The sequence below is a fragment of the Hoplias malabaricus genome, chromosome 11 (genome assembly GCF_029633855.1).
Source record: "Hoplias malabaricus isolate fHopMal1 chromosome 11, fHopMal1.hap1, whole genome shotgun sequence".
Taxonomy (NCBI): domain Eukaryota; kingdom Metazoa; phylum Chordata; class Actinopteri; order Characiformes; family Erythrinidae; genus Hoplias; species Hoplias malabaricus.
Window position 1 is genome coordinate 41,574,743 of NC_089810.1, and position 24,594 is coordinate 41,599,336.

Genomic DNA, 24,594 nt, shown 5'->3' on the forward strand with positions numbered 1-24,594 from the left:
TAGTGGGCACTGAGGATAACAGACCAACCATTTCCAGACATTTTCTGATTCACTAGGGTCTTATAAGAAAACTTACACAATGTTGAGCAGAAACAGTCAAGTATTATGGAGTTCCACAGCATTTTCTGGAAGTAGACAATATGCTCCTCAAAGTGTCCAAAAAGTTTAAAACAGTCTGTCACAAAACATAAAGGTTTTATTTGGTTGTTTTGTTACAAGTAAATTTAAGTTCATTATAAAATATTTTGGCCCGGATGGCGTTCTATAGCACTATTTCAGCCTTTACCGTGCACCAAGAAGTTAATCATGAAAAAGATCCTTTAGGTGCTCAGGGTTCTATGCAGAACCATTTCCTCTAATAAAGTGCCCTTGTAGAGCTATTGTCTGTAATTTTGTACGGTTGCATATTCACTTTAATGTAGTGCCCTATTTTCCAGTTCCACTACTTTGTATCAGTGTCCAGAGAACAATTTTCAGTGCACTCAAACAATCCCACAACGCACTGCAAAAAAGTAGTGTACAACCCAGGTGCACTAGAAGATATCAAATGACCCATAATTCACTGCATTATTTGGTAAAAGCCCACAAGGTCATGTCCAAAATAGTTTACAACACTCTTGAAAGACTTTCCCTATAATAGTGCACTATATAGTGAGTAATGTAGGGAATAGTGAATAGGGAGCCATCTCTGACACAGGGATAGTCTCAGTGCTCGTAGACACTCAAAAGAAGATGCACACTCTGCTCTAGACTTGTAGGATCTCACTTCTTTATGTGGTCTCAGATTTGTAGACACTAAGAACCACAACAGACTTGTAGACCCTCAAATGTTTTTGACTCTTAATCCAGCTTTGTTCACTGCACACTCAAGATCAGCATTGAAGGCTCTCAGAACAGGACTTGGTCTTAAGATTAGACCTACAGGCAATTAGAAGATGACTAGACATAGGGGTGGTTTCCCAGACTACGCTTAACCCCTATCTGGGTAACCACCCAAAAGACAATTAGAACAAGCCATGCTCTTGGGATTAGACTCATAGGTTCTCAGAACAACACTTAATGGCATCTCAAAAGCAGTAGATTTTAAGCGACATAATGCTTTTGATTGTGGCCCACGACTGTTGGTAAAGAATTGGGTCAAGAAACGAGTATCAAGTCAGGCATAGTCTTATAGTTCTCTGTAACACATGCTCTATGGGTCTGTAAACAAATGTATCTTTGCGTAAATGGTGGCAGATGCAGAGGAAGCAGAGCACTTACATCACTGCAACTAATCAGCAAACACACACACATTGCACTGCAGTGTCAAATCAAACACAAAAGATACATTGTCCCTTAAACCTGTTGCAGAAGCTTCAGCGAATCAGCCAGAAGTGAAAACAGCCGTGCTCCCATCATCACTGACTCAGACTATCTCCAACACTCTTAACAAACATAAACCCTCTGACCAACCTGTGGGGGAGTCTTCCATGGGCAGATTTTTCATTCGTGGACTGCAATGAATCCTCAGGTTTCAGGAAATCTTCCTTCTTCAAGTAGAGTCTCATTAGTTTTGAAATATTCCACCAAGTTTTTGGTTAAACACGAACTTCACTGAGATACTTCCAGCACTTCTGAGGTTTGCTTGATGGTTCCAACTTCAAAATAAAAGTCCAGTACTGCCCCATTTTGTACCGGAGAGAGGAAGTGAAGATGTGAAATATCCAACCAGTGTTTTTTTCCAAAGCCAAAGCTTCCTGAGGTTCCTGAGAAAGAGGTTTTTCTTCTTTGCTGATGGACTGGGTCAGATTTGTTGTAGTTTTCACTGTCTTCAAAAATCTTGCACCTCCAAAGTGTTAGCTTTTCATGGGAGAGTGAAATACTCCAATGATATTTGGCCTCATTATAATGTGCATGTGACATTTCTGAGGTCATATAAAATGCAGAGTATAATTTTAAATTATGTCACAATCGGCTCTAGTTGTTTTTCTGAATTGCCGAAAAATAGCTAATTGCTATTTAGAAAGTAATAATCTGAATGATTATTACTTTCTAAATACTTGGAATACATTAAAATAGTTGGGTTTTTGTGTAAAAGGACACTTCAAAGTAGAACAATGTGGTTTTCCACCCTAATATTGTTTAAATATGCTTCCAATTAACTCCTAAATGCCAAAAAATGTAGACGCTCACAGTTTTTTTTTCTTCACCATAAATGACTCTAGAGACATCAACAGATGTTGATTTATTTATAGAACTTTACCAGAAAAGGTTCTGAGTGTACCAAATATATTTATTTTGGTATTTATTCAAATCTAAATAGAAGATCACGTGGTATTTCATAGTATTTTTTTGGGAATTGAAATTTGTCTTTTCATAATTTTTTTTTGTTTTTTTTTTCCCCCCATGAATTACTTCAAATATACATTGCATGGTTTATATTTGGACTGTGAAAAGCTATTTTGGGCATTATTAGGTTCTAACAAGCAAACATGGACTTATTAGGAATGCATAGATAGATACTTTATTGATCCCCAGGGGACATTCAAGAAATATATTAGTCCTTTTTGAAAAAAGTGTGGTAATAAATATCCAAAGTGTCAAAAATGGTGTCAAACAGTGCTCAATCACATTGAATAAGGCATTGAATTAATGGTTAATGGCCGTTAAAAAGGTATTGCATGATAAATGTGCATTTCCTTTTGTAAAACATAAGATGTAAACTTCATACAACATTTTTTTTAGAAAAAAAATTGCACATGGTTTTCTTGAGGCAGATTTCTCATTATCTGTCTTCATATTTACATAAATTACACCACATGTCTGGGAAGATCACAGTTCCATCTTTCATATGACACCTTAATCATGCAAATATCTTAAAGAACAAAAACGTTATGAAGCAGAGAATGTGACAATTACTAGTCGGAAACCACTGGTGGTTTCATGGAGCTAATCTTAACCTTAATGCACTCAACATTAAAGCTACACTCTATGTCCTATACAGCCGTCTCCTGGTGGGTAAGGAACTGGGCGTGTAACCGGAAGGTTGCTAGTTTGTGACAGAACAGACAAATACATGACAACTAGGTAAATACTTCTGTTCCCCTCGTATTCCTCATAGCCCTTTCTGTCCCTGTTTTATCGCCCAGTAGCCCACTTACACATTATTTTTTTTCAGCTTTACATCCATATTGCTAGCTTGGTCAAAACTCTCACCCTTTCAGTTAAAATATACTACTTACATAGGACTTACTGCACTTTCCTGTTCCAAAAAAGGCCCAAACTGAGTTTTAGGTGTTCTTAAATAGTGCCTGAGCAAATTCAGACATGCCTGTAGGAGCCAGGTTGGGTTGGTCCATGATTGGAAATATTTTACAGTTTAGATGAACCTTGTTCATAATGTGTGTTTGTAGTTTGATTAGTATCGAGTAGTCATTTTTTGAACAAGGGTTTTGCAGAGTATAATTGCATGTTTTTTTTTTTTTTTTTTTTTTTTTTTTTTGTATTATCCTTTGATTGTAGCTGTCTCCCCTTGTAGAAGAGGAGGAGTGGTACATACTGAATTAGTTAAGCCACTAGGAGTCTATATAAGGACTCATTTTGAGGACAGAAGGGAGGTGGGAGAAGGTTGGAGAGTTGTGCCGAGTAGTTGTCTTTATATTGGAAGGAAAAACATGGTTTCCTCTTTTTCCTCTAATTCATTTATAGTTATTTATTTTCTTAACCCATAACCTTGTTGGGACCTCACCAGTGAGCAAGGTGTGGCATGGTTTGATCCTCTGTGTGTGACACTGTGGACAATAAAGTGATTCTAATTCATGCACACTGTGGACTCGGATGTCCAACTGAACAGAGACTGGGATGCTCCAGAGTAGCTGCACATGAGCCTAGAGTTACCCTGCTCAATGAGAGAGGTCTAAACCCAGTCCTCAATGACTGAAACAGAACATAGACTAACGTAGATCATCCATCGTCAACACCAGATTTTACTCACATTCTTCTGACTGAATGCTATCAAATCCTCATGGAAATGTTCCAGCATGTTGTACGTAGCTTGTACAGAAGATTAGAAAATGTAAGTGTAAGAAAAATATAGAAAGGGATGCTTCATCTCACATATACTGACTACACACCCTGATCTACACCATCTTACAGTCACTGTTTCTTTAATGTTAGTTGCTGAATTCTGCTGCTATACTTTAGCACTATCACATTTAAAACCAACCGAAGCTGTTGCTGCTAGCTACATTATGCAATAATTTATTCTATGATGTAAATACTTCAATAACTGGCTTTTTAGACAAAGTATCACCCCTCAAACCAAACACAAACAGCGGCTATCAGCGCTTGTATCAGTGGGTGGAGGAGGCATGGTGCTGTTTGAGGACTGTAATGATGCAAAGAATGGCCACGTTGTTGTCCTTCAGCTGAGCGTTTCCTTCTATTTTGTTTTCACATGTACTGAGTTCTCATTGTATTTCTCGATATTTTTGCCTCTGGATTTAGTCCTTCTGGGCTCTGGGGTATTTCGCAGGTTTGGTCTTGTCTTGTTTTTCTCGTTTCCACGTTGCCCTTTTTGTAACAAAGTCTAAATTGCTCACGTCCAAGGCTTTCTTTACACAGATTTCCCAAAATGCTTGGGGATTGTGTTCCCTCCCTGGAAAGAAACAGTGAACCCCCCCCCAACCCACAAACAAATTTAATTGGGGCATTATTATTAAAACTAAAACATGTAAATTACACATGAAAACTTTAGATTTTCGCTTATTAATAAATGAGGAAATCCTTTTTTTTTTTTTTTTTTTGAGGTCATTTGGCGTCACCTCTTGTTGCTTTGTGTACCACAGTTTTATGAACCACTGTCTTAGTTTATTCTAATTCATATCTATCTTAGCTTAATCTCATTTTCATTACATTAAACCCCAAGCTTGGGTAACGGCATTTCGTTCTCATCATGTCTCATGGTTTGATTGATAATAAAGCTGAGCCTGAGACTGAAAATCCTAAATGTACTTACTTTCAGAAGAAATGTGGATGGGAAGGTGGGCGTTAGTGTTGGTCTGAATCACTTGTGTCGTATGAAGAACACCAGCGGGTACTGTTCTTAGAAGGGCTCCAATTCAACATCTCACCTTTCCACGGTTCTATATCCAAGTGCTCAGTCAGTGGGTCCCAGTCTTCTCATGTAATGTTCGGTATGTATCTGAATACCGGGTGTCTTATTATCGCCTGGCCAGTCAATGTTCTTGGACATCTATTATCCAGCAGAGCTTTATTTCCTTGTCTTTGTTCCAATATGCAAATATTCCTGAGACCCTGGGAAGAGTTGGATCCTGCTGATGGTGTTAGATTAGAGTGGAAAGCGAACTCTGCAGGAGCGTGTATATCTGTTAATAAGACAGTGGAACCCAGCGGCTTCAGGTTCTGTATGAAACTCATCCAGTCTGTATTTGAAAAATGGATTCAGTGAGTGGGTCTTTATTGGTGCTCAGTTTCTGGGATGAAACAGAAGAATCCCAGACGGTCCTAGGGTCCACACTCTGGAGTTCGGGGTGTTCTCTCTGTGTCTGCATGGGTCTCCTAAGTGTCCCCTGGGTTTTCTCCAGAGGGGTTAGTGACTGGGTGAGAGTGTGATGCCTTGTGATGGACTTGTACCCAATATTTCCACATGAGCTCAAGACCCACTGATCCATGAATGAATGAATGAATGAATAAATGAGTGTTTGAAAATTACGGCCAGTGCGATGTGTGTAGGAATGCACTGACTCACTGGGTTAATAAGTGCTTAAATAAATGCAAAAAGCTTGTTTTTAGTTCAGATATAAAAACATAGTTAAAGAAATGTGACCTGCCTGCCTTCCGTCTTGTTCAAAGTGTGTTGTCATTTTTAGCTCATTATAAGATAAGCTCAGACACAAGAACTCATGTTGACTAATTCTTTGTAGAAAAAGGAATTGACTTAAAAAAAAAAATGTAAGAAAAATAAACACTGAACTATGCCTTTGACTTTTCACGTTATTATTTTGTAGAAAAACTCGGTTGTTTGCAAGGTATAAAAAAATAAACACAGCTTCTATCAGAGACTTTTAAATGTGCTGATAGCCTTTAGCCTTTCGTTTTTTGGTCCTTAATAAAACTCTGAAAAAAAAACTGAAGAAAACAAAGTTGTGTATCTGTAGGTGATATTTTTATTATTATTTTTTTTTTAAGGTGGCACTGAGAGATTGCAGCTTTAAAATGCACCTGTTTCTTTCTCCAGATGAACTGGAGTTCATCTTCACAGTAATAAAATTTATATATTTAACAGGTGTAGACTTTAGAGTCTACCCTTCGATGAACAACTCAGGCTGCCATAAGTGTGTCTGCCCTCTCTCTCTCTCTCTCTCTCTCTCTCTCTCTCTCTCTCTCTCTCTCCACCCCTACCCCACGCATCTCTGAGGAAAAACACCACCAACCAGCTAATCACACTGGTCTCAAGGTGAATTAATTCATATTTCACTAAAAGACCCTTCCCAGGATTCATATATTTTGAACAAATTATTGCTCATAAAATGAGTGCTGTTAATATTCTTAGATGTGTGTGTGGATACCTGGCAACCCTGCATAAAAAATCTGCCTTTAAACATCCACTAACTAAACTTATCTAAAGTCCTAAATGTAAGAAACAATCTGGAACTATGGCACTTCTTCAGAGAAAAGAGTTTTTGAGTATATTTAAGAAAACAACGCCACCTGTGGACAGGAGCTCACTTAGTTAACATGGAATAACTACAAGTAATGTTAAGGCAAAACCCAGAAATGTTAGGAATATCAGGATTGGTGTTTTTAGTAAACCATGTGCTATTTCTGGGAGATTGTGTTTAACCAACGGCCCACAACAACACAATAACTACACGAGTCCGATGAATGTTTCAGTCATTTTCATTTTTTATTGTATTTTTCTCCCAAATATACAGAGCAAAAGCATCATAGGATCACAGACCGTTTACAGGTAAAATACATCTTGGTTCATATATATTTTTTTTATTATTTCCATGGACACAGAGAAACCAACTGCGTGAAAGAAGTAGTGGTTAACCCCTTGTTTATTCAACCCCCAATGACATGTACTGTATATAACTCCTCAACCTCTAGATATCAATTGATTTTTTTTTTTTCATTTCTTTTTTTCATGACACCAGTGTACACACCATTTTTTTGTTACCGTAGCGTGTTATTGAAAGACTAACGAGATATTGATTTGTGGAGGAAAGGAAAAAAGAGGAAGAGAAACAAGAAGAAGAGCAAAAAAAAACTAATGACAAGAGAAATGTAAGAGAAAATGCTTGTGGCATTTACAGTGTGATTCGTGAGCATCTGGAACCCAACATCTCATTTGTACAGCGTCATCTTAAATAAAACCTACAAGGCCAACACTGGACTGTCCAGAGCTTTCAGTACGTGGACATCTGTATAGGTATCGCTACTGCAATGTCTGAGTCCAGACTACAACCCCTTCCCTAAGCACAGGTTTGGCAGAGAACTGTTCACTGACGCAACATCGCCACTGGGTAAAACTGATGAGATGATTACGAACTCAAACTTTCGCCTCAAGCTCTCGGTGTAGACTTCAGTTAGGGGGTTGCCATGAAGGAAAAAAAAAGTATGAAACTCAGCAACTAAACTAGGCATAGGATAACTCCACCATTTCATCAGCTGGACATGTCCAGAGAAGAATGGAGGGGTCAGGGATTAGTGACTGTTCTTTCGGCTGTTTCTCTTAATGTAAGAGAATGTAATCGGTGAAATTTGAGAACATATAGAATCTTTAAAGAAATAAAGATTGATTACATGTTACTGTAAGGACCAGGGCTCTGTTCAGGGAGAGTTACTGCCCGACATCTAAGCTCTGGACCAGGGGATGAATGAATAAGTAAATGCTACTGTTGGTTTATAAACCTTTCATAGCAAGATATAAAACGCCTAAAGACACATCTATAAAAATGTATTCCAACAAACGTCAGTTGCCATCAAAGCTGCTTGCATCAATTTCACCCTAGAAAGTGTTTCTGTGACGTTTCTTGGAGTAGATTTGTATAGATGTTTATGTAGGGATCATAGAGGTAGCCCTATGTAAGACGACCTGTCGAACCATGGCAATAACATCACATTCAGGTCAAATTCGAGGCTGAACGGGGTAAGCCTTCACACATGTTTCTGAAGGGCTTCCCTAGTAGTGATTCTGCCATAGATTTAAGTCTCAATTCATGAGGAAATTGGCACACAGTGTAAATAATACCAGGTTGTAGTTGTTATTTTTCTACAACAGCAGCTTGACCATAGCTAGGTGGAGGGTTTCAAAAGGGAAGGGTACTGTGTGGTAAGCAAAGTGTACACTTGCCCTATTTGAACTCATAACGCCGTAATCCAACACATCTGTTGTGTTAAAGCAGCGATAGTGTGTTGTATGTGTACATGGGCTGAGCTTGGAGACTCGGACAGCTTTGGGAACAGGAGGAGATCTTTAACGAAAGGGGTTTTCTTAACGTACAGGTCCCAGCGGAGCACATAAATCACTCCAAATGGTGATATTTACTGTCACATGCTGTTGTGGTGTCTTAACTACAGTTGGGGGAATTGCATGGACAGTGAGCACTGGCTTTAAGATTCCAGTATTTGTATCTGCTGGCACAAGGGTGTGTATATACTCTCTGTTTAAACCTGCCATTGGGATATGTCTTGGGTGATCTGATCACTGAAACCAGAGGTGGACAAAAGGGAATGTTTACACTATAACACCAACAAAACAGTTGACAATTTTTAGCTAAAATTGTGGTTGACAATCGATCAAGTTCTAGAGAGTTGACTTCTTAAAATTTGTGGGAGCAAGTTCGCCGCCAGCTGATCTTTTCAACTTCACAACTGCCATGAAGTGAAGACCCCTGTCACTTCCAGTGGTCTTTATCTCAGGCAAACAGGGGGTCTTTTGTTCTCTGAAATTCTGTCCATTTCAGCTGCCGTCTCCTCTTCGCTTCAACGTCCTGGCAAAGCTAACCTAACGTTTCTGAGAGGACGCGGAAGTGCGCCTGGCCTGTCGTACCCGGTTCTTAGCAAGCAAAGGCAAGTCAGGGAGGAAACACTGCAGACAGTGGATTAAAAAAAAAAAGCAATAAAGGAGCAAAATGAAACAGAAAGAAAGAAGTGATTGTCTGTACAAGTGTCAATGGCATGAAATTTCATTGTTGCCCTTTAATATCCGCAGCGACTAAAGAACAAAAGGAAATAACAGCAAAGTTATATACAGATAGCATTGGGGATTTATGTACAGTGCGTGGAGAGCGCTGAGCTGTATTATCAGCATTGAAACAGGCCTTGTTGTCTTTAAGCCTCACAGTGGGCATCAATCTCTTTGTAAAATTAGACCCATCCGACAGCACTCATGTATGAAGCTCACTGAAATGGAGCAAATACAACGGCATGTAAAGTGCTTACAGCTTCTGCTGAGTAGTTTGTCAAGACCGGAGCCCTCGTCCTAGGCTATGGTAGAGAAGGAAGGGGACTGCTGATGTTTGGTGTGGATTTAAGATATTCACTCTCAGAAAATAAAGGAACTTGATATGTTTTTGAGGGTAAAGGTAGCTTCAAAAACCAGTAACAGTCTTGGCTCCACACCTTAAAGTTTACACTACACTCACTTTCCCTGTACATTTGTGTAAATGTGTAAATTCTTGGTAACACTTTGCTAAGTGTGTTCACGTCTACGTAAGCCTTTCGTGACACTGACATAGACCGACATGAACATCTACAAGGGTGTGTTCCTACAAGCAACAATTGTCTCAACACTTTCTAGGGTGAACCTGACTGAAGCACTTTTGATGAGAACTGATGCTTGTAGATGTTCACGCAGGTTTTTAGCAGATGCCATGAATGGCTTAAGGATGAGCACGGACAGTAAAGTGTTGCCAAGTTCAGAAGACTAACTAAAGCAGCTGATCTTGAGGCTGATTTGCTCCTCACAATTGCAAACGCTCTCCCGATTGCAGGCTGATGGTGATGATCTTCCAGTTGATCCTGTTGTTGTGCGGAGTCCATAACCCAGTCTTTACTCCTCCGACCTTCTCCCAGACTCCTGTAGTGTGTGTGGATGTGACTCTCACTGTGAAACGTCATGTTAACATTTTAGCAACAGCCAAGTCCTTCAGTAACATTAGAAATAAAGATAAATGCCTATGTGACAAGATGAGACTTGACCTCTTGCAAAGGTCCATCTGAGGGTTAAGAAAATAGAGGAACACATGGAGAATGGAGGTAAGCTCAGAGCCCTCCTGAGAACGTTAGATCTGAGGTCTTAAAGACTGCCCGCAACATTGATGACCAACATCAATTCAAAAAGTTAAATGTAATTATTTAAAAAAGAGCCTAGAATCTACCATGACACCTCTCTCAAAAACCCGTCCTCTTGGCAAGATTTTCCTTAAGGAACCTGGTGGAACGGCATTAACGTGTTCTTGACAGCTTCCTCTTTCTTCTTCTGTTCTTCTTCATTTGCATAACTTGATACAGAACTGTCCTCTTTAGCTCTCTTAGCTTTTTTGGAAGCTTTTAAAGAAAACAAGCTCTAAATATCTTAACGCTTTATGATAATTAGATCCAAACAGTGGAAAGCCTCGACATGTTTTGAGCTTCCTGTTGACAGCAAAAGCTATGCGTCATTATCTGAGTCCACAAAATACATAGACTATTTATGGCTTTGTGAATGCTTTACATAAGACGCTTACAGGGAGGTGTCAACACGGCCTTAGGCCCCTGCAACTGCAACATTTTGGGGCTAATCCAAGCACAACCTGATGCCAAAAAAAAAAGAAATGGACCTTCTCCTTATCTGGTGTCCCCTTATCGAGCTCAGAGACGGCTCCGATTGCTCCTCTCCGCTGCCTCCAGGGCAAAACAGTGCACCAAATACATATACATATCTCTGAGATGAGAGTCTAATCTTACAGAGTGGTGCCCACTGTGCTGTTCTTTCTGCATGTTGCATGCAGCATGCATTTTTATATTTCTCCTGTCTTTCTTTCTGTCTTTCCTTCCCTGTTAATCTGGGACAATGATTGTTTTGTACAGTGAGGTTTGCACAAGTGCTATCAGTAGTAATGTTTAAGTGCTCTCAACTAAGATCAACAAAGCAAATACGGTAGTGTCTTTAAAGAGCAGTGATAATCTGGTAATAACATGGTAATATCACAATGTAACAAGTTATACGGTATTTAGACTTATTGGGATAACGAATTTATTTAGGGTATTAATCATACTGAGTACTGATTACTAACCAACAAATGTGACACCATTTTTAAAGCATTCGTACTTTAGTATCTTAGCTCCTTTACTGATCATATTATTACCAGGTTATTACCTATTCATTACTTGTCTGTAAAGTGCTACCACACAATACACATAATACAAAAAAACAAAAAGAAACAAAAATGAATGAGTGACATGTGAAAGAACTGTACATCTCCGTAAGCAGACAGTTCACTTAAAACAGTGAGCAGTTACGCTGCAGTACAGTCTCACGGCTATAGATTTACAACCGAGCTAAGAGCCCAGTCAGTTAGGGGTCGTCTTTAGAGACTGCTTCAGCCACCGTGGTCCAGATATAAACAATGTGGCTTTGTGGTGTGATTGTGAAACTTCGGCAAAATCTGCACACAATACAGCAGGGATAATTATAATAATAAAAATGATAATAATAATAATAATACCAGTAGTAGAAAACATCCCATTCCCCACGTTAAAGAGAAGCCACATTTCAATTCGTCCCACTCAAGGCAAAGTAGAAAAGAACAAATCATCCATTCGTCTTCCAGTGTAAGTCCTTATTAAAGCCGGTGGAATCAAACGGCCGAGTTGAAAGAAGTGGGGGAGGAAAAAAGGAATGTTGGAAATAAAGAGAGAATGAATAATGTACAGTGATATTCTTTTATCTCTGAATGGCAAGCTGGGAACGCACCGAACCATTTTCCAGCCGAGATCTCCGCCACCCTGTTATCGGAGGAGCCGAGAGGGCTGGCATCCAACTCTACTGACTGACAGTGATTAAGTCTGAGGGCAAACTCTTTGCTTTCCTTTTTTTGTTTCTTTTTTCCACTTTTTTATAAGCTGTATTCCATCCACACAGAAGAAGTAAGTGCGGTAGCTGTAGGGGGAAGAAGGAGAGAGAGAGAGAGTGAGAGAGAGGTACTGACAAATCATTCAGATTCATTCAGACAGCTCGGCTGTACAAGAGTAAAAGAGAGTACAACAGAGCACAAGTAGGCCATTGTCTTTCTGAAGCTGCCGATGGCTACGGAACATGACAGGAGCTCCATTTACAGACCTTCTCTCTGGGGAGGTCCTACCAGTGCCAGGGTCCCGATACCCATCCAAGGGGTCCGGCTCATACTTTGGGACTTTGGAGTGGACCCAAGCAACCAATCTGTATCCCTACCTTTCAAGTTCGAGGCAATCACCCGTGTGGCACATCCATGTTTATTAGTTTTAAGAGTCTTTTGTTGATTCCACCAGTAAAAGAGGGAGGGAGGTGGTGGTGGTTGGGGGTGTGGGGGGTTTGGTCTATTTCTCAGAATCAAGTAGGGTCTTGAAAACGATAAGGCTTTAAAAGTTGGGATACAGTACACTGACACATCAGGTGAGGTTCTCTTGCCGAAGCTGTCCTCGGAATGTACAAAAAGAAAAAAGCGAACGAGAAAAAACGAGAAAAGCAAAACAAAACAGAAGGATGTGCTTCTGGTTCCTGTCATATATGTCCCAATGCTCCGGGGGGCGCTATTACACATGCGTCTGCATGCGCTTCTGCAGGGGCCTCGTCAGGTCTGAGTTCTGCGAGGACGACTGCGAGTAGTGCGAGGATGAAGAGGCCGAAGCCTTGCTGTCCTTGTCGAACTGGACGTAGCCGTCCTGCTTGCCGTAGCTGCTGGCGCTGCTGTCACACTGCGCCTCCAGGAAGGAGCTGGAGTCGCTCAGCGAGCCGCGCTGGAACTCGCGCTCACATAACTCAATGGAGCTGCTGCCCATGCCCAGGACGAAGCGCTGACCGTAGTCGTATAGCCGGTTGGGGCCGGCCCCCAGCGTGGAGTAGATGTTGGTGAAGGACATGCCCGTGGGGACCCGCTGTTTGCCGACCGTGTTGCTATTGCTGGTGTTGGCCGTGTCCCGCCGCAGTTCCCCCGTGCTCTGGTTGTTGGCCAGGGTGATGGTGGGCGTGCCGTGATGCTCCTTGAATGTGTTCACACTGTAGTAGCCGTTAGTGGGGTCCTGCATGAAAACAACACGTTTATATTTACATTATTTTCATCCAAAACCTTCAAAAAACATGCACAATAAATAAATATCAGCAGAAAAAGAAGCAAAACGAGCCATTAAAAGTCTGTGATTGCAGTGTCAGTTCGGGACTCTGGGGGGCGCTGTAGGTCTGGACAAGCTGAAACATTGTTTATTCCATTTGCAATTTGAACTTTTCCACCTCGTCCAAGTGTAAAACTCTTTGCAAATCCTGGCAATTTCCGTTCCGGGGTTTAAATTCACATTTATATATTTTGCAAAAACCTGGTGGATGGAAAACCAGCTTTAGACAGACGTCCCACCCTGTAAAACTGATTCCAGTGACGTAGAGTTAAGGCATCTCCAGCCCCAAATCTAAACCACTGCCCCTGCCCACTACCAATGACTGGGAGAATTCATAATTCAATTATACACACATTCACATTGGAGGGTTTAGTGACATCAAACCCTGTAAATATTTAATATAATGTCAATCACATGGACAGAGTAGCAGTTCCTTAAGACATAGACATAATGTTTAATTAACCTTAGCAATGTTTAATGAAGGATTGAAGCCTGTTAAACTTGCCTCAACATGTGTGTTACAGTCATTAACCCACTGTAACCCTGTCACCATATGTTCTCCTTATTAACCAGAGATACACTTAGGTGCATGTCTCTGAATGAATGGCCACCAAAGAACAATTCGACACTAAAGCCCTGCTCACAGAGAAACTCTCACAAACTGAAGAAAGACCAATCAGGACGCTCTCTTTTTCACCATTTGTGGGAGTCTGGCAGCTGCTATTAAAATGCAGGAGACTCCTGGGAGAGGAGGGACGTCTGCGATGGTCATGACCCAGGAATGACGCGATGTCCCATACTGGGAGAAAGAGCGAGAAACTTGTCTCGTCAAAGAACAAAAACTGAGACAGACTTTGGCGGAAGTGGTTACCATGGTGCCGGCTAGGAGCGGTTGCTAGGAAGCCAGATGCGGTTGCTAGGGAGCCGGATGGTGGCGGGGAATGAGGATGCCATCGTGAGCGAGTGTCGAGGGAGAGAAAATAATCACTCCCAGATGATTCTGCTTTGACAACCTGAGGATGGCGTCGCCAGGCGCAACGTTGGCAGATGACAGGTGTTTTGTGTGTGTGTGTGTGTGTGTTCATTCCCCATCCTCCTCTACTTTTACATATGCGTACATCCAGAAGGACATACGAGACCCATGAGAAATGACTAAGAGAGTAATATGACAGTTTACAGTAGCCCCTGGGATTGACAGAATTTGTTCACTGTGTAAACACAATAAAGACAATAAACACAACAGCAGGACACATGCTAATCCAGAGCAGGGATTATCGATGGAGAGCAGTCTCACAATCAGCTCAGAAAACACCCTGTCCACTTTCACTCTTTAAAAATATATACTGCTGCTGTCCAAGGACTTACATGTGTCTCCAACATAGTCACTTTACTGTTAACTTTCAGTGGACGTGAGTATAAAAATGTTCAATTTCAACTAACTTTGGGGCATTTCTATTGGCCCATTCTTCATAAGAGTGTGAAGGACAGCGGCTGTGTTTCAATGAATTCCTAAATTAAAAACAGAGAGATGTTTTTCTTTGTACAGTGACGTTTGTTTCAGTGTGGTCACGATACATTGCACTAGGATCCGCCTTTTAAGGAAGGCAATCGTTCAGCTCCAGTCACACACCATCTGCTGTGATGAGGCTGCTTCTGTGCTCCATAAACTGCACTGAAGGAATCTTGTAGAAACTTCTCACTCAGGAGAAGCGATGGGCACCGTTTCCCTCGAGTGACCAAGCAGCGGCGAGTTTTTTCCAGCTACATTTCTGATCAGAGACTATTTTGAAACAAGTCATCACTGAGTGATGTCGGCTGATGAGAAACACTTGGCTGTGGGTGACTACATTTACTCCACAGAATTAAATGAGTGGATGGATACACAATGAAATCACTTCTCTTAGGGACTTAGGACACACTCTCTCTATACTTCTGCAAATCTACCTTGGCTTTGGCAAAATAACAGAGGAGCAGTCCGTCTCCGTTCAGCAGTGTCCCACCACATCATTCACAGGGACACATCATTATTTCTGCAGTTCATTAATGTAATCATTGTGCTCCTGAAAAACAAATATCTACAGGATGGTGCTGAGGTCAGAGGCCAGCCTTTGTTTCTTTGATTTGAAGAGAGAAGGTGTTTATGTTAAATATATTTTGGAGGAAATATAGGATTGCATTAGGGCTAGGAGAGTCACCTGGAACATATTTGTAAAACTGGGGTTTGAAAGTAGACAAATGAACAGAAAAAGTGTGAGTCTTAACCACGGTGCGAGTCTGGGACCGACAGATGTTGATAAATGTAAACGATGCAGAAGGAATACTGTAGAGACGCACATTACTGTTAATTGTTAAAGTTTCTGTCTCATCTTAAAACCATCAGCCTGATCTCAAAGTAAACTTCTGCATCTGATCAAGACGCCACTCCCAGATTGTCCCAATGTGTACTAATTATAATAAGCCATTTGTGTGTGTAGGAGCCAACAGACCTTAAACCTAACCCTTTCCCTAACCATAATCACAGACCTGACCTTACTCTCTTAAAAATAAAGGTGCTACAAAGGGTTCTTTGAGCGACGGCATAGAGGAACCACTTATGGATCCATAAAGAACCGTGTTGTGATAAAAACATAAGCACAGGTTCATGAGCTGCAGGACTGTCTCCTGTGTTACATTCTCCTTCATCAATTTCCAGCTCTGTGTCTGCGACTCTTCTTCAGGCTCATAACACAGTTTTGAATTTAGCGAAACAGCGCCACCAGAAGCTAGATATGTTAAGAATTTCTGCAGTGCTACCTTCGTTGTATACTGAGTAACGTTGGAGGTCTTCCTGCTTGTTGTTGATGGCATTTTTACTATATTTCACTCACCTTTTTTCAGCACTGTGTATTTTTATCATTTCATTGTTAAGACTAATTTGAGCTTCACCTGAACTCTAACATGTACTAATCAACTGAGTTTATTTAATTTACAAAGGAAAAGCACGAAAACCAACAGCTCAGACTGTGGCTGCAGAAGCTGAGGGAGGGATTTTTCGATCTAGATTCAGGGACTAAAGTGTGTTAAAAGAGAAAATGGTCTTAACTGCTTTATCAATACTCCCAGTGACAACAAGTGAGCGTCTGAGATTAATGTGATTAAACCAGGTTTGGTGGGAAACAGAGGAGTACAATCAAATTTAAGCAATTTCCCACGGACAGCAGTGACTCAACTGAGACCAGGCTTGCTGTCTGCTGTTTTAGTTTTAACACGGAACCCATTGGGACTAATGTGGCTAATTGGCACTGTGTAAACGTAGTGATGTTTTGTGACTGACAGTGTTCGGTTCATCTCATTAAAGAAGTAGGGAATTGTAGGGATGAGAGTTTTGTGCTAGAACTTTTACGGCTTACCTGACTGGGGAATAGAACCCTAGTCTCCAGTTTGGAGTACAATGTTGTTCCGAATCTGCTTTGATTGCTCTGCTGCACCTCCCTCAAATCACACAATAATCTATGGAGTTTACAGCAGTTCAAAAAACTATGTGAATATGATGTAAATGTAAACATCTGATCTCTATCCAGAATGGAAAATCAGCCTTAACCTGAACTTAAATCATTACCCTCACCATAGCCCTTTTCTTTTAAAAAGTAAAGCTGCTACCAAAGATTCTTTGAGCGATGCCAGAGTTGAACCACTTTTGGTTCCATAAAGAACCATTGTTGACAATGCGTTTAAAAGGGTAAAGAAGCTTAAGGCTGAGAGATTGTTTTTTAAATCTCTATAAGGTTCTCTCACATCCCACAGTTCTTTATGGAACCGAATGTGGTTCTTCTCTGGCAAGTACCCTTTGTAACATCTGTATTTTTAAAGAGAGTAAACCTAAGTATAAGGCTTAGGGCGGGGTACATGGTTTCCACCAACTGAGCTCTAATCCTAGGACTTACAGAACCATAAACCCCACCTTTAACCATAACCCCTAATCCTGCCCGTAACCCTCAGTTCAATTAAATTACAAACATTCTCCTGTGTAACCTTCTCCTACAACAGTTTACAGCACTGTTACTATAATTACTCTTCAGGTGTATAACACAGCTACTTGTGGACTCAGTGAAACAGCGCCACCAGTGGACAGGAGCTCAATTAAACTAAAAACGATCAACAATCAGAAAGTACGTCCAAAGTAAATCTTTGGAGGTCTGGAGGGAATCAGGAAGTAGTGTCTTTTCTGTTCTTTTTGTTATTGTTTGTAAAACTGGCTTCTGCTGTTGATTTAGCTCATTATTTTGGTGAATGACATTGTGTCAGAAACATGAGAGGAACCAACCCGTCTCGGCTCATCAGTTACAGCTGTTTAAACATGGTGTTTTATTGGCATATGTTTTGTTTCTTATCCACTCCTCACCCACCTTGATGTGCTGGTATTCTTTCTCTTCCTCCTGCAGAACCTCCAGCTGCTTCAGAACAGACTCCTGCTGGAACTCTCCGCGCTCGATCTGAGGAACGCACACAAAAGCACAGCGCCGTTCTCACTGGAAATTATTCGCCAACTTTCCTGAAGCCCCCCCAACCCCCACCCCTTAAACAGAACTGGCAGCGTGAAGTTCCTTAACAACGAAGCCAAGGAAGTCTCATTTAAACAAGCGGCAATTTGCCACGCATATTTTATCATCTCATTATTTCTGTATGTGTTTAATATCCTGAGGACATTAGAAGCACAAGCTCAATCTAGACCCATTTAGACTTCAGATTGGATTATTTACAGTATCTGAAATAAGACTCAGGAATGTATTTTCCTCAGTCATTTAGTCAGTATTTTTATTGTATTTAATTATTTATTTTTTGGATTTATTTTATATATGTACTAATTATGCTTAATATTATATTTATGTTTTAAAAAAACACATTGAGGTCTGCATAAATAAATACAATCCTTATGTTTATTTATGTCATGCCCTCGTCCTGTCAGGTCTGTTTTCCCTGCCATGCGCTCTCTCTGCACATGGCTCTGTCTGTTATTGTCCTTGTCTCCGCCCTAGTCCCACCTTTGTTCCGCCTCCTGGTCTGTGTCTCATTTGTTACCCTGCCCTCTCATTATCTGTCTCAGGTGCGTCTCATCTGTGTTTAGTATTTTGTTCGTACTGTTTCAGTCCATGTTATCAAGTCTGTCATGTTATCAAGTCTGTCTGTCGCCGCTGAGTGTCCGTCATTGTTTTCCATGTCATCGTTTTGTTTCGTTTCCAAGTCTAGTCTGTCTCTGCTGTTCTTCATTTCGTTTCCTCTGTCTTGATTTGTCTCTCAGTCATCGTGTTTCCTTCCTTTCGAAGTCTGTCCATTTTGTTATTCTTTTGTAAATAAAGTTTGTTGTGTTTTAGCGTGTGCGTCAGCCTCAGTCCGCCCTTCGCGTTACCCTGACAGTTTAATTAAAATTATAATTGGTTACATTTATTTTTATTTTATTTCAATTGACATTGTTACTTTTAATATTATTTTGAAAATTATGGGGTACAAACAATACTTTTGTGTAATGAATGTTAATATAAACTGCTTAAGTTTGTTGTTGAATAAATTGATAATTGTCTGTTTTTAATTAAAATGTCTGAACTTTTAATTACAATTAACTTTTACACAATTTCTTCAAAACTTATTGGTACATGTCACATTATTAGTGTTGTTCCTTTTGTTTATTATTATTACTATTATTAGTTTTCATATGTAATAAAAGTGTGATGGTAACTCACACTAATGTAATTCACTAAGAATGAAAACCTCGGCTTATATAGGGACCTCATGTTGATCGCAGTATTCTTATGGGCTATAATGGCATCTCCAGCTCTGAGCAGAGACTCTGTGCCATGTCCCGAGAGTCAGAGGAGCGCTGGGACTTTCAAAAGCCTGCGACGTCGCATGTTTTGACAGTGCTTCTCTGGGAGCTGCTGTGGAGAAGGGCGCGAGTCCACTTCATCACAACCTGCTCCACGGCTTCGTCTGGCTGCGACTGTGTGGTCCCAGGGGAACCGTGCTGGAGGCTAAATATAGGCCTCTGGGCCATCAGAGCTTACACACACACACACTGCATTATTCATGGCCCGGGCATTACTGTTAGCTCTGGATGGCTGTTATTAGTGTTGTGGCGCAGATGATTAGCATTCATTATCTGAGGACGAGACAAGGGAAAGAGTAATGAGCTGGAGTCTTTCTTCCAGGGAAAAGGGGGCAGAAGTCAAGAAGTAGCACTGGGTGTTTTTACTATTTCAATTTTTAAACAAATACTATTTAAAATATTATTAATAATAGACGTAAGATCTGGCAAGATATCTTTGATTAGTTTGGTGATGTTGGGGGTCGTTGGTGTGTGTTTGTGATTGAGAGCTGTACCGACTCTGTACACGTTTATAGCAGCGAGTGAGAGCTGGGTTCTCGGAAGTGAGCACAGGGCGATGGGGTCTGATCACAGGGTAAAGTTAATATCAAATACACAGCAGTTACCATCGAGACAGAACAGGTGAGCGCCAGACACTGAAGGGGATAAAACAGTGCTCAACAAAATTCCATACATGCTCACCACTTCTCCTCAAATAAAATACCACTACCACATTAGGATAAGACTACACTTATAAATGTCTATAAATCGTTTACACATAGTTTAGTAATTAGGTTGTTAACACATTATAAATCATATATAACACCTAGATAGAAAGAGCAACCTGTGTTTTGTCAAACAGTGAACCCACATCCAGATTCTCTGGATACTGACCTCACTTTGTCTTCTCCATCAGTCAACATTAACCCCGTCATCTCCAGCACAGATTTGTTTAAATATTTAACCATTTATTTGAATCAATTAACCACCAATAGAATGCCTTTTCTAGACACTGATGATTAAAGTGTCTGTACCTGAACATTTGAAACAACTAAATACACATTCTCAGGTCTGTGTTTATACTTTACCTCAATGTTTTCAGTAAGTTCTGACACACTGAGGTCACTGTTGATGTTTTTTATCTCTGTGTTAAAATGAATATTAATATCCATTAAAGTTTTTACAAGCTAATTTAATGACCATGAATTTAAACCATTTATAAACGTTTAAAAGTGTAGACTTATTTTAATCTGGTACCAAAAAAATGAACCCAGTAATGTATTAAAAGCCTAACTTTTGTGTGGTGGAGTTCAGAGAGGGGAACACACTCACCATCAGCTGCTTCATGGCGGCGTGTTCCTCGTTCTCACGCGCCGCGTTGTGGTCTTTGTGCACGATCTCCACGCGAATGTCATTCTTAGCCGACACCACACCTTTGAGGTCTATGAGAGACGCATACTTTACTTCAGCGGGATCGTCAACTGCGCAAACAACAATACCAGCAGCCGCATATAACTCAGGCCTCATCACATGTGCTTGGCTTAAAGTCAGTCATTTTCTCCAGTGATTCTTCTTCATGTTGTTAACGAAACAACCATTCTTCTGACACCTGGATGTGTCAGAGATATTTTAAACGAGCAGATTTTATTCAGAGACTACAAGGGTTTTTGATTCTTTCTCCGATTTTTAGCTACTTCAGTGCTACAAATGACTTCTTGCAGCTTTAAGCCTTTGAGCAACACCTGTAGATTTAACAGTCTTTGGGCAACAGCCAAGAAGAAGCACCAGAAACACCACAAGGTAAAAAAAGACGAAAAAAAAAACAACAACAACAACAAGGTAAAGCCAACACAACGTCTAGAGGCATTTCAGTAGCAGTAGTTGTTGTGTAATGTTAATTGGTGACTTTCAGGGAACAGGCTCTTACTTTCTGTCTTAATTTTGCTTGCAAGTTCTCTCTGCTGAGCACAGATGGAGGCGGGGAGGGAGGGCATAACCAGGTGAGCGTCTTCTGTGGTATACAACAACAACATGCTCAACGCCAGCAAGAACAAATCAGATTAAATTCAAACGGAAAAGGCCTCCGACAACACCTTCCTGCAAGCGTGCATTGCTGTATACCCCTGCTGTCTGACTCCAACCTGAAGCTATGCATGAAGGAATAGCTGACATCTCGGCTGAGGATGGGGAGGGAGGGAGGACTGGGGAAGAGGGAACACAGGAGGATCACGTACAACGAGGAGAGGTGATAATGCGGATGACTAAAATAAACTGGACACACTTTGTAAGGTAACACTTAACTCGAGAGGTTAGCAATTATAATTAGCCATAGATAAGTGACAGATTAGTAATGATAAATTAGTTCTATATTAATTAACCATTAGTTCATACTCATTAACTGCTTGAGCACTTAGTAATTAGTAGGTGCATGTTAATGAGAGTGGAGTAAACAAGTTAGTTCACAGTGAGTGAATCAGTGACGGATTTACATCAAACAACATCATTCAATTACTCAGTATTTCATCAATTATTACAGTTTAACCAATGCTTAATACACAAAACCATTCATTAGCAGCAGAATAAGAAGCAGGTAATACACACCTAATGAGGGAATTATTTATAGATTAATGAATAAGTAAGTAATCAGTTATTAATCTGTTAATACAATATAACAAACATCTAATACACAACAGTTCATTAGCAATTAGTAAACAATGCATGTGCTAGCTGTAAACTTGTAAAATAATTACAAATAAATGTTATTAATTGTATATTACTTAATCAGTAATTATGTTATAACTAATATTAAATACAATGCTTATGAATTGCAAGCTTATAAGCAGTTAGTAAACATGAGTAAAACTACAAATTGGTTATTGACACTTAAGTATTCATTATAATTTGCTTAATAATTATTACATTATAATTAATGCTTAATGTAATGTTTAATATACTAGTAATTATTAATCTATCAGTCTTAATGTAGTGTTTAATATACTAGTAATCAATAATGTATCAGTCTTAATTTAGTGTTTCATTAAAATCTATTGACTGTTACTTGACAAGACATTTAATTAATAATATGTGTATTAATATTTTGGAGCATGTTATCTGTGATGTCACATTTGTAGGCTCTGCCCCCACATTTTCTTCTCCTGACAAGACCAATTATATATATATATATATATATATATATATATATATATATATATATATATATATATATATATATATATGACTGGTGTCTTCTATCTTTCTGTGAACAAATGTTGACTGAGATAATTTATAGACAATGAAATTAAATATTAACGAGTATAAGAATGTTTGTTGGTGTTTGTATATCTCCTGTTAAAAAATATAATTATGTTCATTATTGTTATTTATTGACTAACTTAAAAAATCAGTTGTTTGCTGAGGAGTTATGGATTAATATTTATTTAATGATTATTAATGTATGAATAACATAAATGCTCATTTTTTATTACTTATTAATAGTTAATAAATGCCTTATAAACAATCACAACTCAAAAGTTTAGCAACTATTTTTTGGAGTGGACCACTGTCCTGCCTTTCTGATGAAGACTAGTCCTGATGATTGGCTAATGCACAGGGGAGGCTCGTGATTGGCCGAGTGACATACTTCTCTGGGAGCGCGTGCAGCAGAAGGCGCCGATGGTGCCGATGAGGACGATGAAGGCCACGAAGGCTCCCACGGCCACGCCGATGATCACGGCCACAGGCAGCGACTCTGCGGATGACAAAGTATAGCCTCCTACAATAACACAGCATGGACAGGGCGAGTCAATCCGGCAAATAATTACACCTCACACGCTCCACAGCATTTTCCCGTAAACACAGGCCTCCCGACCGCGCTGCACCAAATTGGATGACCGTGGAGTTGCTTTCAGAAACACCAGTGCTCCTAAGATTACTGCCTGAACAGCTCAAGAAATGCAATTCACACCATCAACACACCTCAGCGAGCGAGTCTGAAGTGGCTCCTGTGAGAGATATGTGAGTTATTGTCTCATCAGGGAGTCACGTGAGACGTTGATGCATCAAGACTCAATCAACACTTCTGAGTTCAGTCAGTGTGTGAGATACATGATGTTTTTCTTCAGCCAAAGGTATGACATGCGTGATATGTAGAAATTATCGCCACTTTAGGGAGGTACGTGAGAGTTTACGTGAATGTGTGTCTCTGCTAGCAGCTTCAATCAAAGCGATTGTGAGTCGAGTCCAATTGGTGCTGAGATGATACACAGATATCTGTATTTGATTATTGTGTGAAACAGATTGTGGGGGAGATACGTGAGTTATGAATGCTTGAGGGAACTATGGATCCAATGTCCAATCAACCTCATTCCAACCCCCTGTGAGATGCTACACAGCTGCCTTTCTTCAGATATTGGTATAAAGTAGGTGTGGTGGAAGCTGCATGGGTTAGCGTCACATGCTATGTAGCTGTGTGTAAGCAGCTCCAATCAAGGCAATTATGACTGAGTCCAATCAATATGAGATGCCTCTATTCCACCGCTCGTATGAAATCGATTGAGGGTGAGATAGATGAGTTACAGATGCTTGAGGGAGCTGCATGTGACGCCACAAGGACATTTAATACTTGCTCACCTTTGAATTCAGGCTCCATTCAAACTCATTTTCACCTGCAAATTTAAAGAATGCAAGATCTGACGTAGGTGTCTTTCATCAAAGAACACCATACGCTGCTTGGACCCCAACTTGTTTTTCAATCAACTTCATTTCTACATGGTTACATTCTCTCAACCGTTGGTATGAAGTGGGTAAAAGGCTAGATCTACAGGTTAATATCACTTCTGAGAGACCTGTGTGTGTGTGAGAGTCAAATCAATCTTTATTTCATTTCAGCTGCCTTTATAGAGTGTGGAATTCTTTTAAAATGCCAAGGTGCAATCATAACGTGAAGCTTGTAATTGCCATCAACAAGAAACATGGACACAGTTCAGGGACATGGGACGATCATAAATATCCTTTGGTCTTTGTGGGACTGGACTCTGTGCACTTTCTTCTCGCATGCACTAAGACCATTTTGGAGACCTACATGCTGTTAATTACACACTGCCACCTTAAATGAACACACATACCAAAGCTCAGCTTCACCTCTCTTCACAAATCCTCCTTAATGTCTTCATTAATATCTGTCCTTCCCCAATAAAAACAACAATACATTTTCATTCCAGGGCTGGTGGGCTGCGACAGGAGTTTTCCGCGGTGGAGAGTTTTGAAACGAAGCGGTAAACAACGACAGGCTGTTTGTTACGTGCCTCAGTGGGAAATTACATCAAGCTTAGTGTAGCTAATGCATTTACGTTGATAAATTAAACTCTGCCAACGTGTCCCTGAAACAAATTCATTAA

General features: G+C 40.2%; 1 protein-coding gene and 1 long non-coding RNA gene across 2 annotated transcripts in view; both read right to left on the reverse strand.

Moving 5' to 3' along the window:
- LOC136709216 (uncharacterized) overlaps nt 1-1,624 on the reverse strand; it is a 52,861-nt gene extending 51,237 nt beyond the window's left edge. The window contains exon 1 of the long non-coding RNA XR_010804461.1: nt 1,453-1,624. This is a non-coding gene — a long non-coding RNA (uncharacterized lncRNA). The remainder of the gene's footprint in view (nt 1-1,452) is intronic.
- Nucleotides 1,625-6,926: 5,302 nt separating this feature from the next.
- Nucleotides 6,927-24,594, reverse strand: part of kirrel3b (kirre like nephrin family adhesion molecule 3b) — a 264,286-nt gene continuing 246,618 nt past the window's right edge. Inside the window, exons 12-16 of the mRNA XM_066685260.1 lie at nt 22,839-22,946; nt 21,126-21,209; nt 20,531-20,640; nt 17,745-17,831; nt 6,927-13,269 (exon numbers count right to left, since the gene is read on the reverse strand). Of these exons, the coding sequence (XP_066541357.1) occupies nt 12,784-13,269; nt 17,745-17,831; nt 20,531-20,640; nt 21,126-21,209; nt 22,839-22,946 (875 nt within the window). The 3' untranslated portion in view covers nt 6,927-12,783. The remainder of the gene's footprint in view (nt 13,270-17,744; nt 17,832-20,530; nt 20,641-21,125; nt 21,210-22,838; nt 22,947-24,594) is intronic.